The 18,012-nt window shown below is 31.2% G+C and overlaps 3 protein-coding genes across 3 annotated transcripts; 1 reads left to right on the forward strand and 2 right to left on the reverse strand.

Moving 5' to 3' along the window:
• The first annotated feature begins 555 nt into the window (after window positions 1–555).
• On the forward strand, window positions 556–2,742 carry LOC111316326 (ABC transporter G family member 8-like). Its single transcript, XM_022918319.2, has one exon. The coding sequence runs from the start codon at window positions 757–759 to the stop codon at window positions 2,566–2,568; it is 1,812 nt and encodes a 603-aa protein (XP_022774054.1). The 5' UTR covers window positions 556–756; the 3' UTR covers window positions 2,569–2,742.
• A 4,752-nt stretch (window positions 2,743–7,494) lies between these two features.
• On the reverse strand, window positions 7,495–9,449 carry LOC111316337 (putative NADH dehydrogenase [ubiquinone] 1 alpha subcomplex subunit 5, mitochondrial). The gene is made up of 2 exons (XM_022918327.2): window positions 9,012–9,449; window positions 7,495–8,003 (listed from the first exon to the last, which is right to left on the reverse strand). Exons 1-2 carry the CDS (start codon window positions 9,322–9,324, stop codon window positions 7,816–7,818), a joined length of 501 nt encoding a protein of 166 aa, XP_022774062.1. The 5' UTR covers window positions 9,325–9,449; the 3' UTR covers window positions 7,495–7,815.
• A 2,763-nt stretch (window positions 9,450–12,212) lies between these two features.
• On the reverse strand, window positions 12,213–14,116 carry LOC111316348 (uncharacterized). The gene is made up of 3 exons (XM_022918333.2): window positions 13,312–14,116; window positions 13,091–13,204; window positions 12,213–12,979 (listed from the first exon to the last, which is right to left on the reverse strand). The coding sequence occupies exons 1-3, from the start codon at window positions 13,908–13,910 to the stop codon at window positions 12,388–12,390; spliced, it is 1,305 nt and encodes a 434-aa protein (XP_022774068.2). The 5' UTR covers window positions 13,911–14,116; the 3' UTR covers window positions 12,213–12,387.
• Between the last annotated feature and the right edge of the window lie 3,896 nt (window positions 14,117–18,012).

The following is an 18,012-nucleotide window of genomic DNA, read 5'->3' on the forward strand; positions in this document are numbered from 1 at the left end:
CAAAGAGCGAGGCAAAAAGGCTTTAAGCTCTTTAACTGCCTCGAATGAATGAGAATCTTGGCTGCATGCCTATTCTTTTTCTTTAAGTTACTGTTGTTTTTATTTTAAAGAAGTGAATGGTACCCCACCAACCATATAATGGACTCAAACATATGGCCTAATTAAGAATTTGTAGTCTTCTTAATTTTTTTTTTAAATCGCAGTTTAAAAATAAAAAAGATTATAAGTATTAATATTTAAATTTTAAATTTATTGAGTATGATAATAATATCCACGAGTTCAATAAAACTAAATTTCTTGTAACAAAACTATATACCAAATTATCCTTGTAAAGATAAATATAAAAGCAGGCGGAAATTATATTTTTTTGTGGGTTTTTTTTTAAATGCTTGATTATTGATAAATTTCTTTCTTAGCTATGATGAACCTAGCAATTCTAATCTTCATAAATATTACAACGTAATTCGAATATGCTTCCAGTTGATAGTTCCACTCTAGAATATGCCACTTAACCTTATGAGCTAACACATGCATTTAGTCCTTAAGTTTATATAAAAAGGCACTAGTTATTTTTATAAAACTCTATTAAATAAAACTTCCAAGGGTACCCCATCAAACTTTTTAATTCTCATTCTTCTTATCCTCTGTCAACATTATACTCAACTTAATGGAAACTACCATCAATATTCCATCTCTCCACACCCCATTCTCTATTTCCCAAATTCTCTCCTTCCAACCAATCCTTTCCCCTCCTCCATGGAATACCAATCAGCCTTCCCATCCCCATCCCAGCCGCCACCATCACCACCGCTCAAAACATATAAGCTAACAGCATCCTCGGTCTCTTATACCAAATTGACCACCACTACTACTTCCATTACGAACTATTTCCTTTTCAAGCCTTGCACTTCAAAGCCCCCAATTTACATCCTCCGGGATGTCTCCTTCACGGCCAACCCCTCACAAATCCTTGCCATTGTTGGCCCAAGCGGAGCAGGAAAGTCCACTCTCCTTGACATTCTAGCAGCTCGAACATCACCAACAAATGGAACTCTTCTACTAAATTCCACTCCGATCAACCCTTCTTCATTTCGCAAGCTCTCTGCATATGTTCCTCAACATGACGCATGCTTGCCATTGCTTACTGTAGCTGAAACTTTTGCTTTTGCTGCTCGACTTCTTGTCCCTGAAACATCAGAAATTGACACCATTGTTTCATCTCTTCTATCAGAGCTAAGGCTAACGCATTTGGCTAACACCAAGCTCGCTCATGGGCTATCAGGTGGTGAGCGCAGGCGTGTTTCAATAGGTCTAAGTCTCCTCCATGACCCTGCTGTGTTGCTGCTTGATGAACCCACTTCGGGCCTTGATAGTACTTCAGCTTTCAATGTAATGCAGATCCTCAAATCAATAGCTGCTGCACGTCACCGCACTGTTGTTTTATCCATACATCAACCAAGCTTCAAGATTCTTTCCACCATTGATAGAGTCCTCTTGCTATCAAAAGGGACAGTTGTGCACCATGGTACACTTTGTTCACTTCAAAAATTCTTACACTCCAGTGGGTTTACTGTCCCTCCTCAGCTCAATGCCCTCGAGTATGCCATGGAAATACTGAACCGGCTGCATGAGAGCAAGCCAATTACACCGCCACCACTCCTTCCGTCACCAGAAGACTCAACAACTCCTAACAATAATGAAGCAAGTGATATCAGGTATAGAAGCTCAAGATTACATGAAATCTGCTCTTTGTTTAACAGGTTTTGGAAGATTATTTACAGAACAAGGCAGCTTCTTTTAACCAATACATTGGAAGCTCTTATTGTGGGCCTTGTTTTAGGAACAATCTATATTAAGATTGGTTATGACATGGAAGCTATAGAGAAAAGGTTTGGTCTCTTTGCATTCACTCTCACCTTCCTTCTTTCCTCTACGACTGAAACGCTTCCAGTCTTCCTTGATGAAAGGCCAATTCTGCTGAAGGAAACTTCAAGTGGGGTTTATAGACTGTCATCTTATCTCATAGCTAATACCCTTGTCTTCTTGCCATATTTGCTTGTCATTGCGATCATATATTCAACTTCTGTCTACTTCTTAGTGGGTCTATGTGCTTCATGGCAAGCTTTTGCTTTCTTCGTTTTGGTCATTTGGATCGTAGTTCTAATGGCAAATTCATTTGTCCTCTTCTTGAGCTCTCTTGCACCAAATTATATAGCCGGAACTTCACTTGTTACAGTACTTCTTGGTGCTTTTTTCCTCTTCTCTGGTTACTTCATATCCAAGGATAGCTTGCCCAAGTACTGGCTTTTCATGCATTTCTTCTCAATGTACAAGTACGCACTTGATGCGCTGCTTATCAATGAGTATTCTTGCCTTGTGTCAAGGTGTTTTCTGTGGTACAATGAAACCAAGACTTGCATGCTAACAGGAGGTGATGTATTAGAAAAGAAAGGACTCCATGAGATGCAGAGATGGACAAACATCTACATGTTGCTTGGGTTCTTTGTGTTCTATCGTGTGCTTTGTTTGCTGGTTTTGATCAGAAGGGTGTCAAGATCGAAGAAATGAAGATTTGCAGAAATTATGTGTCAACTGCCACGTTTGATTTTTTTTTTTTTAATTTTACGCCTTATTTTCTGCTTTATGTCCCATTCTTCTTTCCGCTATTCACAAATCATAGTCCTTGTAATGGCTGCTTGGAACTCCAACTAAATTATGCCAATAATCAGGTTTGATTCTTCATGTTAACAGGGCAAATACTTAGAATTTGCCACCACATTATCTTTTCTTTTCCATTTTCTTCTTCTTTTAAGTTTTCTTTAGGCCACAAAGGATGCAAGGAAGTTTCAAATGGCCTAAAACACGTCCTCGTATGCGCTAGAAAGCTCACAATTTTTTTCTTTTTACAAGATATGGCTGGCATCGTGACATCGTTTCATGTAATTTGTCCGGATTACTTTTCACTCCCCAAAATTGACTTTCCTTTACATGTTCCAGGCTATAACATGTCTATTCTTCTTGATTGGGGACCAATCAGAAAGATCTGGTCGCATAATTATCAACTTCACAGTGATATATGAATTTTAAACCGTAGCAAGAAAATTCTTTATGAATACTGCCATTTGCATGGTATTGAAACAATATGTCATTGTCCTAAACCCGATCAAAACTCTGTCAACACAACCCTCAAATTTATCAGCCACTACTGCCATTCAGAACAAGGTGGCCTGGGGGGCTCCAAGTTTTTTAACAGGAGCATGACGAGGCGAGATGTGGTCGATGAGTTGGCAAGAATACAAAAAAAAAAAGTTGGCTTGACCCATTCTCATCTCTGCTAAAGAATGTGTCACGGGTCTCTGTCTATTTGTGATGCTGAGGCCTGAAAGTAAAGAAGAATCCAGGTGTCGTCCTCGATATAAATAGGGTCTTGTCGGGTGGTGAAATGCTGGGACGTTTTGTTTGCTTTCTTTCGCTTGGAATCAGTGTATTCTTCACGGGTTCTTCTTTTTTAAGTCACACGTGAACTCGTAGTTGCTGGTTTTCCTAGTGCCCAATAATTGGCTTACCCTTCATTTGTTTCGCGAAAAAAACAAAAACTTTTGAAAGATAATTTGTATTTTTTTATATTTATTTCACAAAAAAAAATTGATTTATCAGTAGAAAATAATTTATTGAACAACGAAAATTAGGTCTGAATATAATTTTATCCAAATCAAAATTTAAAATATAATTTTTTTAACTCAAACTTAATTTGATTTATTTCAAAATATTATTATATTAATAAAAATATTTGTTATTTAATTTTATTTTAAAATTAAAATATTAATATTAAAAATCTTCTAATATCTCAATTTTTAAAATATTTTTATAACTCTACTTTAAAAAGACCTTGAACTATTTTAAGTTTAAGTTTATTTGATCTGACGAGAAATATTATTATATTAATAAAAATACTTTTATAATTAAAAATTAAATAATTTTTTTTATTTTAGATATTTCTATTTGGTATATTATTAAAAATAAATATTTTTAATATTTCAATAATAAATAATATTATATTGTTATTTTCTTAATAAATAATAATATATTAAATAATATTTTTATTATTTTAATAACAAACATTAAGTAATATAATAATATTCTTTCATAAAATTAATATTTTATAATTTCCTATTTTTTAATTTAAAATATATTATTTTATATTTTATTTATTAACATATTTATATTATCATTTTAATAGTAAATATAAATAAATAATATTTTGTTATGATTTAATAATAAATAAAATATAACTATTTTAATAGTATGAATATTTTTAATATTCTAATAATAAATATTAATATTTTAATATTATTATATTAATAAAAATAATATTTTAAAGCTATTATAAATATTTTAAAATATTAATATTAATATAAATAATAATAATAATAATTTTGTTTTAAATGTTTTTTATTAATATAATACTTTAATATTAAATAATATTATTAAAAATATATTTTTTAATATTAATATTTTAATAATAAATTATTTCAATATATTTTAATCCTAAATAATTCTCAATATTTTAATAATTATATCAATATTATTTAAAAAATTAGATTTTTCAAAAAAAATTAAACAACATAAAATATTTTTCATTTACTTATCCAATTAACAAAAAATCTTTACTTTTGTTTAATGTAAATATTTTTAAAAAAATATTTTTTAAAAATTAATTTCCACTAAACAAACCAAACTTTATACACATCTTTTGCCAATTCATTTGAGAAAATTAATATTAATGGTAACATGAAAAAGATAATAATGCGATTATACTACAATAAAATTAAAAAAAAAAAAGAATTAATCGTTATTAAGTGTTACAAAATAAAATAGTTGGTATTTAATGCACTAATAGCATATAAATAATATTTGTTATTAATCAACTATATGGTAACACCTCGTTCGCAAATAAAACAAAAAGTAGACAAATTCTTAAAAATAAATAATAATAAATGGCATAATAGGCTAACTCGTATTTATTTTTAAAAACTTAAATGTTTTTTTGTTTTATTAATTTTTTTTCTAGAAATGACGAAAAGAAGTAATAATAGAAAACTTGTGAAGAAGTTTGCACATAACTTTTGAGATATTATTTATTTTGACGAAAGTCTCTTGATTTTATTTTACTAAAAAAATCTTATAAGTTTATGTTTAAATATTAACTTATATATCATAGTAAATTCTTAAAATATTTTCGATATAGGATTGAAGTATCATAAATTTTTCTTTAAAACGTGATATACTCATCATGTCCCGCACAAAATACATATAACACCATAAAATCGTATATAGAACCACAAAATCATAATCATATAAAATATTGAGATTTTAGATATGACTCTCACTATGTAACATTTAACTATCTTAAAATTTTAAAAATATCTTTTATGATGTAATATTTAACTCATATTTAATTGATAATTGATCTGATACTATTTGAAGATACCTACACTTAACCTATTAAATATTGTCTGATTAGATCCTAAGATTTCATAATTTTTTTTTTATAAAATATACTTCACAAATTTATATTTAAATTTCAATTTATATACCATAACGAATCTTCAAAATATTTCAATGTTAAATTGTGGCATCAAAAATTACTAATCTAATAATTAAGCTCCATAGTAAAAAAAAAATAGTTGTAAAATTTAACCGTTTTTGGATTAAAAAAATGCACTATTTAAAGTACTAATTACCAAAAATTGCTTAGTTCTATTGGAGCAAAATAATGGTTAAATAAGAGCTCAATGGCACAATATATTGCCGCCCTACAACCCTTGGAAGTCTTCTCAAACCCAATACAAACTGGTGGGGAGCCCAACTATCCCACACCTAAAAGGCCGAAACCCTCTTCAGTAGATTGGAGCGTCCCTAGCCCCCACAGCCCCACAATGAGATAAAAATGTCCATTATTATAACCTGATAAACATACCCTTTGGAAATACCTAACTAATTTTGACCCAACATATGTAGCACTTGGGCGTTTTTGGCTCAAAAGACCATAAAGGGGGGCTCGCTCTCCAGTCTTGACTCAAGAATCTTGATATACTACTGTACTGATATGGCAAGACGAGGCCTTGAACTTGACCCATCAGATCCTCTAGCATTCTATAATCTATATGCTGCCAGCAACCTCGAGGACTCTAGTAGACATTAGTTAGGTGAGAAGACTCGAATGGTGAAGAGAGAAAAAAGGTCGAGGAAGAATCCTAGCCACGGCTAGGTTTAGATCAGGAACAAAATCGATCTCTTTGTTGCAGGACGAAGATCACATCCACAAATAAATGAAATTTATGAGCTAATAGAATCGTTTGAGGGCGAGTTAGCAGTTGCATTTGGTCTTCTAGGACACCAACACATGTTACCAAGAATAATAGTATTTGCAGAGACTGCCATAACTTTTTAAAATTTGTTACTCATCTGGTTGATAAGGAAATAATTGTAAGAGACGGTAATCGTTTACATTCCTTTAAAGAGGGAGAGTGCTCATGTAGAGGCTGCCAGTTTTGAAGAATGAAGCACTTTATCCTGGTTTCTGCCTGGTCTAATGGGCAAAGGTCTCGAGTTGTTTTGTGTTCATGGTTTTAAACAAAATTCTTGCAAATTCAGTGCAGAGCTTTTACACCTATTTCTGTCACTGTCCTATACCTGGTTGGTAATCAGAGACTGATAATAAGTTCAGCTAAACTTTGAAATGAGAAATATTAATCAGCAAAAACTTTTATGTAAATTGTCTTTTCCTTTCACCTTTCCATCAAAATTATCTAGTAACGTAGAGTGTTTGATTTGAGATAATCTTTTTAAGAAACATGGGGATTTATATTTAGTAGTTACATCATTTTATTTGATAATAATTTAAAAATTTTAGTGATCTCAGATTATAGAAGTAATATCAAATCATTAGAGTAATAAAACCATTGATTTAAGAAGTGATGATTCTCAACCTCAAAAATAAAAAAGTTTTATCATCATAAAAAAATTATTTTCAATATTAATTTTTGACTAATTTACCTTACAAAAAATATATAGTTAACACTAAAGTTGACTACTAAAAATTTAAAAAATCAATTTTTTTATCACTTATTCTATAAAAAATTTAGGTTATAAATTTATATAATAAAAATATTAAATAATTTATTTATTTAATAATTTTTTAAAAAAGTTATTTTTATCTACATTGATTTATAATTTACAATTTCTTTTATAAAATATCATTTTAGCTATGTTATAAATTATTAATTCAATAATTATTAAATATTTTGCTTTTATATAGGATTATTTTGAATATCTTATGAAATATATTTTATTTTTTAATATAATACCAAATACAATAATTTCAATGAACTAATAATTTATAATATTATGTCAAACATAATAATTTAATATCACAATCATCTTAACGATCTTATCACCATAATAATTAAATCACTGTAATGATTTCAAAAATTATACCAAATGCTACTTCATATAGATCATGGCAATCATGCCATTACCGTTTATCGGTATCAAGATGAAAAAAAAAATATTTATGTAAACGTCAGAGGATTGGAGGAAACAGAGCTGAGAGGACAACAAAAATTTTTTGACCCCTAGCATATCAATATTATTTGCAACTGAATGGTTCCGGCCTCTGTCTTAGGTTAAACCTCTATTCGATCAACGAAACAGGAGCAATACAAGATTGACAAACATAAACAAGAGAATGAGAAGAAAAATGCAAACTCGACTCTGAAACCCTAAGGGCCTCCAGCCAAGTCCTGTAGCATGCTACTCCTTTATCAGTGGGTCCCCAGAGGTGACTTTAGGCTCATCCTTTTTAGAAACAGCTTCTAGCGTCTTGTAGAACTCCTCAGGGAGAGGACCAGGTCGGTGTTGAGGAACATGCTTGGGAATTGGAGCATCATTTTCGATAACCTCACATTCATAGTCATCGGGAACACCCCAAGGATCCCACTCTGCGATGCAATAAGATATAGAATGCATATCATTACTAAGAGAATGTAAAATATCATAATTTTCTGGCAATTTACTTTTAATATAAGCTACCATCAGAGGGAAACTTTACTGGACATCAAAGAAAAGCTCAAAGAACATCAAAGAACCATGAAAGTGGCAACTAATCCCAGACCAGTAAAAAAGTTTGGAACCAATCTATACCAAAAAGTAAAAACAAAAACCACCCTGAAATAGAGTAGACCAGAATCCTTGACTGCTGTGACTAAAAACAACACCAAGACAAATTACGAAATATTACGAGTACCAGAAAGTAACTCTATGAAGGGGATGAGCAAAACAACCACCAGACATTCAAAACAGAAGGGCAAGCAAAGCAACCAGAAGAAGAACGTGTCATCACATCAGAGTAACACTAACGAATTAACGATTCCTATTTTTTTTTCAAAAAAAAAAAATGCAAGTTTTGCGGATTGAGGTGATTTGTGAACATGCAATTCACTGCATTTATAAAAATGAATAATATTAACTAATTTACATATGTTAAAGCCATCAAAAAGATGTATAGGGGTCGCTTTAGATATTGTATGTGTTAATATATCTCCTTCCTTAACCCGGCAACACCTTTTTGAGTTTTGCCTCCCACCTTGGTAGTCATCTCTACAGTACTTTCACTCCATCAAGTTCATCCACATTCACATTCCCATTGTTAAATTATGTTCAAGCAATTAATTGTTAAATTTTCTTACTAAAAGGATTTCTGATTTCTCGTAGGCAGCATTGGTCAAGCAATGCAACAAACCAGCTTTAATTGACCCAGATTTGCTTGAAGAAACACCTAACCAACCATTAAGCCAAAGAACAAATCTGACCCAATTGCTGACACATTGATAAACCTTGAGCTTCTACAGCACCTAAGTTTTCGCATTATAAAACCTAAAACGACATATTCCTCAAAAAAAAAAAAAGCTTTTAAATAAAAGATAAAAATGAAATAAATTAGTACGAACCGATCATTTTCCCGATAAGAGTGAGCTCGTCACGCGCTTCTTCGATGAGCTCCTCGACCTGGCCGCATCCGAGGCGCTTCTCGATCATTTCCCAGTCTTCCTCCTCTTGGCAGACCTTCAGACGGTGGCGTGTGAAGCTCTCCACAGCCTTACGGTAGCCCTCGTCCTCGGGAACGGCCTGGATCTCTTTCAGGGTCTTGTTGTAGAGACCAATCAGGACTTCCCTAGCGTTGGGGACCACGTCTAATCCGACGATCCCCGTCGTCTCTTTCAGCTTCGCCATCAACGGCCGCGAGATCATCCGCAAGAACATTTTTATATTTCTGTCCAATTCTGCGGAGCACTGAATCACTACTCTTCTCTCAGACGTTCTATTTACTTTTCGAATGTGTCTGTCTTCTGATGAGATGAAGAACTGAACTCGGAACTAAAACATAGTTGAATCTCGTGCGGCGAGTTTATAAGAATGAATCTGGGCCGACTGTTTGTCATGTGGGCTAACAAAGGGGTCTCGATTTAGGATTTCTTATGATGGATTAGCCGACGTCGCTGCCGTCAAGCTGTTTTTCGGGCTCCTGATTTGTAGAGTCCCTGACTCCCGCGCTAGAAGGGCTTTTGGGCCGAAACACAAGACTAGCCCATAATAAAGCCGAAATTCATAGGCTCAAATATTTATAAGAAACAGCTTATATATTTTCCCTCTCTTGAGACGAGAAAACAAGGAAAAGTAGCTTTAAAAACATCTTTCACACTGATTACCACCAAAATCTCTCTCTCTCTCTCTCTCTCTCTCTCTCTCTCTCTCTCTCTCTCTCTCTCTCTCTCTATATATATATATATATATATATATATATTAATATAAAAATTTTTAATTTTATATTTTTTTTAATTATTAATTTTAATAAGTTTAAGAGATGAGATTAAATAATTTATTTATTTATTTTTGTCATCCTTCAAATCTATTAAAATTAATAATAAAAAAAATGCAGAATTAAAAAATTTTTATAGTGATGTAAATTGATCTTACTCATTATATACTTAAGTATTTGATTTAATAAATTATATATTTAATCAAAAATTAAAATTCGAATATAATTTTTAAATAAAAAAGTCTTTTCGCATCAAAAGATAACTTAATTTTGGGCTAATGAGTTGGCAACTCAATTTAACTGGCTTTGAATTGAATTGAAGTGTGCAAATCCTTGAAAAGTCATAAGATAAAAATACATATGTATAAACTTCAGAGTTAATTAAGTTGATTTATATTAAAAAGTGACATTTTATAAATTTAAAATTTAATTTTAATAGGCATGGTTTTTTATTTATAAATTATAATTTCTTTTGTACTTAACAAAAAACATTAATGTATCATTAATGTCATTATTTGTATTTTTTTTACCTTTTTAATTATTAAGTTTGTTTATACTATAAATATCAAAATAAAAAAGTTCATATATACTACCTTTCTTTTGTGCCAAACAACATATTTGGTGTTAAAAAAAAAAAAACTTTGAAGCATAATAATTTTGAAAATTTGCTATTTATTCATGCATTTGGCATTCGGCTATTTGAACATGATTTATACTCTTTTTTATATAAAAAAGAAATCCAATCAAAAGTCAAAACCTAATTGTTTTCTCTTTACAATATTGGGCTAACCACTTGCATCCCTCTCTTTTACATCATTAGATTAGAATCTTGAGCTACCTTAACCCATTAATTACCATGATTTACAATTTTTAGGAAGCTTAAAATTTAATAATTATAAAAGAAACTATTTGATGTAATTTTTTAAAACTTTATAAGTGAAGTTAAAAAAATTGTCATATATTTACTCATAGAATTTAAAAATTCTGTTGTCATAATATTTAATAATTTCTATAATGATAAACCACTAATACTCGTTAACTCCACGCAGTTACTCAGATACTACTACTTTATTTGACTATTAAATTAAACTATTACTTCATTTTCTTTAATTAAAAATATTAATATAGTATGTAAATAAAATATGTTTGACCAATTCTTACCGTGTAAACCTAAAGGAAAGGGATCGTGCCTTTATGTCTCGTGAAAAAGGCAACCCAACCAGGCATGGCTTCACGGTCTGAAACTATGAAGTGAAGTGAAGCCCTCTCTGTCGCGGTTCCGACAACTGTCATTTAACCACTAGACTGTCCCGAAATGCCAATTTTAATATCATGGACAGGAGCTAATCTCATTTGGATGATAAAGAGAGATTTTCTTGCTACTATAATATTTAGTCAAGGAGGCTGCTAACTGTATTTCTTGTTCAGTGTGATTTGTTTAAACAGTTTACAATATTGAATAATCAATGCGGAGATTCAATCTTCAGGCCACTACAATTTTAGGATCCGAATATGCATTTATTTAGTGTTTCAGATTAATTTATCTGTTATAATTTATAATTTTATGAGATATTATCCTATCTAATCCTTTTGATCTTACGATTTATCTCACAAAAAATGTTTTACAAAAAATGTTTTACAAAAAATATAATATTGAATAATCAACAACATAAAATTTTTATGATTTGTTAATTTTATCAAGGAAAAACGCTTAATTATGTATAATGATAAAGTATGACTACATTGACATTAAAATATGAAGTCCTCTAAATTTAAATGACTTGCGTAACCAAAATCATTCCTTATATTGGGGAGTTATTCAGGGGAATTATCATCTTGAAAGGGAGATATATATATATATATATATATATATATATATATATATATTGTTCTATCAAACAGAATGAATGGATTCCTAAAAAAAATTAGCTTTTACAGTTAATAATTATGATGATTACTGATAATTATTTTATTGCAATTAACCAAAAAGCAGGCAATAACAAGGTTCTTTTCCAATGTTTACTGGATCAAAGCTAGCTCGATCATGCATATTACAACCTATATAAAGGGACATTAGATTTTCAGATTGTGCCTATATCATCAGGTCCAGAATCAGATATGGTGATCGTTGAAACATAGAATCAAACTGGATTCATCTATGGTTGATAATCATAAAGATTACAGAAGTGCCAGTATATATCTTCAACATTGTAGCAGAGAGTTAGAATAGAACATCACATGGATGATAATAGCTTTTGTCCTTAAAATGAAACTGCATATTTAGAATGTTTATTATTATGTTATAATTAATTTATATGCACGAAATTGAATGTGGAAAAATATGTTTTATCTTCTGTATTTATCTTGTTGGAGAGATAGATGATACATAAAAGGAAAAGTTAAATGAACTCCGAGTATTCTTAATTTCTCTGTACTCAAAGCAAAAAATTTTTATACTCGTTGTATTCAAAGAAAAACACTTAACAACTATAAAGATGAAAATCAGTCTAGCAGCCACCACCAGCGGTGGCTCCGGCGGCAGAGGAGTAACCAGTACGCCAATAAGAGAAATTATTGCTGAAGGCCGGGCTGCGTCCTAATCCATTACTGGTACTGGCAGCACCAGCAGAACCACCAACGAGTTCTTCCAATCCCTTGAAGAGATCTTCATCTACATGCACGTTGGGGATCAGAACATCATCTTCATCGCTTTCTCCATCTGGAGCCACTTCAGGAGTCATTTCAACGCTTTCTTCTTCACCTCCATTATCACCCGCGTTGTGTAAGGGGGCGGTGAAGTCTTCAGGCGCTGAAAGTGTGGTTGTGGGAGAGATGGGAGAGAGGCTAGTGGTGGAGCGAGGAGTGGAGCAAGAAGCAGTAGTGCTGGGCAAGGTTTCCGGGGCAGAATTTTTGCTTGCAGCCTTTTGAATGGTTGATAGCTTGTTTCGAGTACTGCCAGCGAGAGAGTTCCGGTGAGTGGGCTTTGGGTGCGTGTGGTCGCCCGAGTAGGTAACAATAAAGATGTTGGAATCCAAATTGCTACGCTCCACTTGTTTTCTGGCTGAGCACCCCTTTGAGCTGCTGCACCTGTAGTAGTTTCTGAAGAAACCAAAATTCATCTTTAGGCTGTGGTTGGTAATATTAGGATTTTGGTTAAAAAAGAAAAAAACGAGAAGAAAGAAACATCTAAGGGTACAGAAGTTAATTAACCTTGGATAGGGGGAGCCTTTTATGGGCTTCTGTCCGTATTTACGCCATGCCCACGGATCTGATGACAAATTATCTGCTGTTACATGGCATAGGGTTCTCTTCTGCTGGTTCTTCCTGGAAAAACGAGAAAAATGGAGGATTTTTAGCTAAGGAAGTGCAGCAAAGCTTCAATCTTTTTGAAACATAAAATGAACACAAACAAACAAGACCCGGCCGCTTACCTCTTTCTTGATCTTGGAGCCTGAGATTGCATGTTCCGTAAAGGAAGGACAGTAGCAGGCCTTTGAACTTCCTGCGGTTGAACTCGTTGTTGCAGCTGCTGCTGCGTTTGTGGTTGTTCCTGAACATGATGTGGTTGTTGCTGGTTTCCAGATTGGCCAAAAGCAAAATTGGGAGTGCAGGTGGGAGTCAACGGGGAGCTAATCCCGATGCTGCAAGTGGTGGTGGTGGGCTGTTCCTGCTGCTGCTGTAACCTTTGATGCTGATGATGTTGGCCGCTAGATCCTCCAGGTACAGAACTTGAAGAGCTGGGATCAATACCTTGATTAGTGCTGATGGTGGTGGGGTCGGCGTAAAGCAAAAAGGGCTTGTAAGAATCTTGCAAAGAGCCACTTTTCCTCCGCTGTGAAAGATTAGGAAATGAAAACGGGTCATCTTCTTCCTCAAACGTCAACGAAGCCAAGCAAGCCAAAGGGAAAGGGTTACTATTCCCATTCGTAAAATTATTGCACGGGGAATTATTGCTTGCTGTGGCGGTGGTATTGGCGGCTGCAGACGTACAACTTCTCACCACTGCATAAAGATCCCAGTCCTCAGCCATTTTGGGTAGCCAATCAACTTAGAAACTTTCAAACGCTCGATCTTAACTCAGCGTTTTCTTAAGCAAATTGGGCAGAAAGAAAACACAGGCAGACAAGGCAAAAAGGATGGCGCTGACTTTCTTTTAGATGTGAAAGAAAGAAAAATATTAGAGAAAAAAAAAAGCACAAGACTTTTAGACAGAGTAAGAAGAGAGGAAATGGTGGTGCACTGACTTGGGAATGGTTAATTATTTATACATGTGAGAAAGAAAAAAAAAACAAAGACGTGTATTCCATTTCGCAGAAAAGGCAAGAAAAAAAATTTCACTCCTTCTCATTTTATTGTCAGAAAAATATTTTTATTTTAAATATTTTCTATTCTTTTTTATATTTAAATTTCATTTTCTATTTTTTATAATGAAAAATATGATGCATTAACGTTATAAAAAAGTTTAAATTTATAATATTAAATATATACAAATTAATTTTTTAATATACATGAACGTCGAAAAAAACACTCAAAATGAAATGAGAGCAGAGTGGATTTTTTTTTTTTGGTACATGGGTTTTAATCTGCCCACTTTTGCTTTTTCTTTGACTTTGTAAAAATGTCAAAAGAAACTGTGAAAGACGACGCTAGTGCTACCTATGCTTCCAAAGTATCCTACACGCTCTGCGTTGTTCTCTTTGTATTCGACATCTATTCTTCTTTTTGGGCCATTTACTCGAAATCTAATTGGGTGCTGTATGTTCCTTCAGTGAAAGGTTTGGCGAATCATCACGCTCTCTTCATGGGCGTGTGTATAAGTCACTCCAAATTCATATTTTGTAAATATGGTCTTTGCATGTTTTACAACTGGACTACATTCCATTTTTTAAGAGCTTCCAAACATGTGCTTTGTGGTTGAATTATTTCTGCGTTTGGTGGATGGAATGAGAAAAAAAAAAAAAAGTAAATACAAAAGACAGATTGCATTAATATCAAATAATTTTTCTTTTTTTCTTTTTTAATTTGTGAATACATTACATACACGCAAAGTCTTATTAATGTAAAGATATTTCTATTCAACTTTTTCATTGTAATTAACTCGTTGTAATTAAAACAGTTTGGTAAATGTTGAATTTATATTTGATACCACCAATTAAAGGAAAAATTTTAAGTGAATAGCTATGAACGTGAACGGGTAATATATAGTGAAGGTAAAACATTTTTTATTTTTATTTTTTAATTTTATATTATATCCGTTCTCTTATTTATATTTAATAAATATTTTAAATTTATTTTTATTTTTATTTTCATGAATATTTAATAGATATGAATAATTTTTGTATTAGTAATTTTTTAAAAAAATAAAAATTTATTTTTTTATTCTTTAGTTTTTTATATTTATTTTGTATATTTAGTTTATTTTTATAAATATATAAATCAATATATATTTTTCAATAAAAACATATTAATTCTAATTAACCTAAAGTAATAATTTATACTATTTAATAAAAAAATTATTTACTAAATATATAAATATATATACAAGATATAAATATGAGACGTATGTTATATTACTTATTTTTATTTCTGTATCTAATAAAATTTTAAAATTATAATCATCTTGATACTAAAAATGTAATATTTATTCTTATCGTCAAATAAAAAAATATATTTTTTATTAAATATAAATAGAATAAACATCTCCGTGTCTTTTTTTTTTTCCTTTGTCTAAATTCAAAACATTTTGGGCTTTATATTTTTTTGGGTACCGTACGTTCTATCCTAATCGAGAAAACATAATATTTGATTCAATATCAATATCGTGTGTCCACTAAAAATTAAATATAATAAAATTTAAATTAAATAATGTAAAATATCTCAATAAACAAATATAATTACTAATAAAGTTTGGATTGCTGTAAATACATTAATGAGTTTATTTTAATAATTCAATAAAATAAAATAGAGAGAAAAGCAAAGGATATTAATATATTATATCAAATTGGGAGATATGTTGTATGCAATTCACGCGATTGTAAGGAGCGTGATTTTGGCAAATTTGGAGGCTGGAGCTGCTATAGTTGCTTTCTGCATCCTTGCTATTTGCTAACGTGGTAGAGAGCCACTCTCTTGGCGGCGAGTGTAAAATTGAGAATTTTCGAGAGGTGCGGGGTCCACCCTACCACAAAAATCCTTATCCATCCTTAGAATCCACTAAAACAGTCACGACCCGAGATAGGAAAATGGGAATTCAATGCAAAAGCATTTGTTTGGCATGCTGCACGCATCCTCATGGAAAGACTGGTCCACCTCCCCTGGCCATAGGCAATTCATGACCCTACGATCAGAGCCACGTGGCACGTTTCTTTTTATTTGGTGGGCCCCTTCTCTGAGGGAAAAAACTGTTCCTTTGTTGCTGACCTTTTATAACTTTCTTTTACATTATGTTTGGTAAAACAAATAAAAGAAATAAGATTATATTTAATATAAAAGATGAAAAATAAAAAAGAATAAAATTATAAATAAAATTATGAATTTAATTTGAATGAACTTTTTGATATTTAAAAAAATTGAATTAAAAAAAGAAATATAAAAACAACTTATTTTCTTTTCTTTTAATCAAATAAAAAAGTAAAAATAAAAATAAATTTTCTTTTACATCATATCTTTCCTTTCTCTTTTTTCTCTTACCGAATACTATGTTAATGAGGAGCGATCTTGCACCGTTAAATTTTGGTTGGGTCTTTTATTTCTTAACAAGATGCTTTTCTTTGTTCAGTTTGTGCCGGAAATCTTTGCATTTTCAATGGTGGCTGATTCGGAGGTGCCGTGTGAGTGAAAAGTATTGAAAGGTTTTTGTTTTTCTCCCCCGCCGTTTACGTTGATCATTTTTCTAAGAGGGTAATGATCAGGTGTGCGCCATTTTCACATTACTAAATCGCTAATATGGAATCTTTGAGGGAAATAAAGCTTTTTTTTTTCCCAAATTTGGGGCAATAAAACTTGACACTTGTTTTTCCAGCATAGAATGGCACTTGCGTCATCCCACCTATGTGGCAGAGCACGTGACCCGTTTCCATTGGCAAGTTATTGAGCGAAAGTCAATGTCTACTTTCCTACCAACTATGTTAAAAGTGTTGATAGAAAACTCTTTTTTTATATAAGGCCCTAATGATGACAAATATGAAATTAGAATGTGTTTTTATTTTACCTAAATTTGTTATGATAATTATCAAATATAAAATCGTATGGATAGTTTGTTTGGTAAATAGAAAAGCTTTATTTTTTTATTTATTAGGATTCAATTTTAAATATATATTCTTTTACAATGATTCCAAAAGAAATCAGATATAGATAAAATCTAAAGTATATCTCTGATTATATTATTAAAAAAGCAAATTATCAAATATTACAAATAATGTTTTTTATTTTTTTGCATATGCATGATATGTAAGCCTCTAATTCGATCAAATGACAAATGATTTGCAACTTTTTCTCAACATGATTTGCTTTTTTTAGCAAATATATTTGAAATTTCATCATTTATTGATTTTAAAAAAAAACTTATGAATTCAATTAAGGAGTGCTTATAAAGATTGTTTAAGGATAATTAAAATATTATTTTAAAAATATATTTTTGCATTTAATATATTGTTTTTAGTACATTAGAAAAATATATATATTTTGACTTGATGATATATATATTTTTTTAAATTACATTCATAATTAAATGTTATATTATATAATAGACTATATAATCAATTATTATATTCTATAATAAATTAGAACTTAGCTAAACAATTAAATTCACACATAATAAAATTTAAATATAAAACTTCAAGATTATAAGATCTCTTCTTTATCAATTAAACAAAGGTCTTGACAAAAAAAAAGTATTAATTATATATCTTTTCTTAAATATATGCCACCACACACCGATTAACATTTCAAAAAACTATTTGATGTTAATTATTGGATGATGAATATAATTTCCAAAAAGAAAAGGTCAAATCCAATCACCATTAAATTTTCCTAAAAACATAGCACATTTTTGGGAAGGGTAAGAGTAAAAGTAATGATTATAAAAGAGATAAACCATTTTTTTTTTTTGAATAAAGATAAACAATTAAATT

The sequence above is a fragment of the Durio zibethinus genome, chromosome 9 (assembly GCF_047325235.1).
Source record: "Durio zibethinus cultivar Kanyao isolate XHJ-2024 chromosome 9, ASM4732523v1, whole genome shotgun sequence".
In the NCBI taxonomy this organism is placed as follows: domain Eukaryota; kingdom Viridiplantae; phylum Streptophyta; class Magnoliopsida; order Malvales; family Malvaceae; genus Durio; species Durio zibethinus.

Coding starts and splice junctions, on each gene's coding strand:
- LOC111316337 (XM_022918327.2), bottom strand. CDS start 9,324: ATGTTCTTGCGGATGATCTCGCGGCCGTTGATGGCGAAGCTGAAAGAG. Junction 8,004..9,011: donor TCTTATCGGGAAAATGATCG/GTTCGTACTAAT, acceptor ATTGCATCGCAG/AGTGGGATCCTTGGGGTGTT.
- LOC111316348 (XM_022918333.2), bottom strand. CDS start 13,910: ATGGCTGAGGACTGGGATCTTTATGCAGTGGTGAGAAGTTGTACGTCT. Junction 13,205..13,311: donor GCTCCAAGATCAAGAAAGAG/GTAAGCGGCCGG, acceptor TCGTTTTTCCAG/GAAGAACCAGCAGAAGAGAA. Junction 12,980..13,090: donor AAAGGCTCCCCCTATCCAAG/GTTAATTAACTT, acceptor TGGTTTCTTCAG/AAACTACTACAGGTGCAGCA.
- LOC111316326 (XM_022918319.2), top strand. CDS start 757: ATGGAATACCAATCAGCCTTCCCATCCCCATCCCAGCCGCCACCATCA.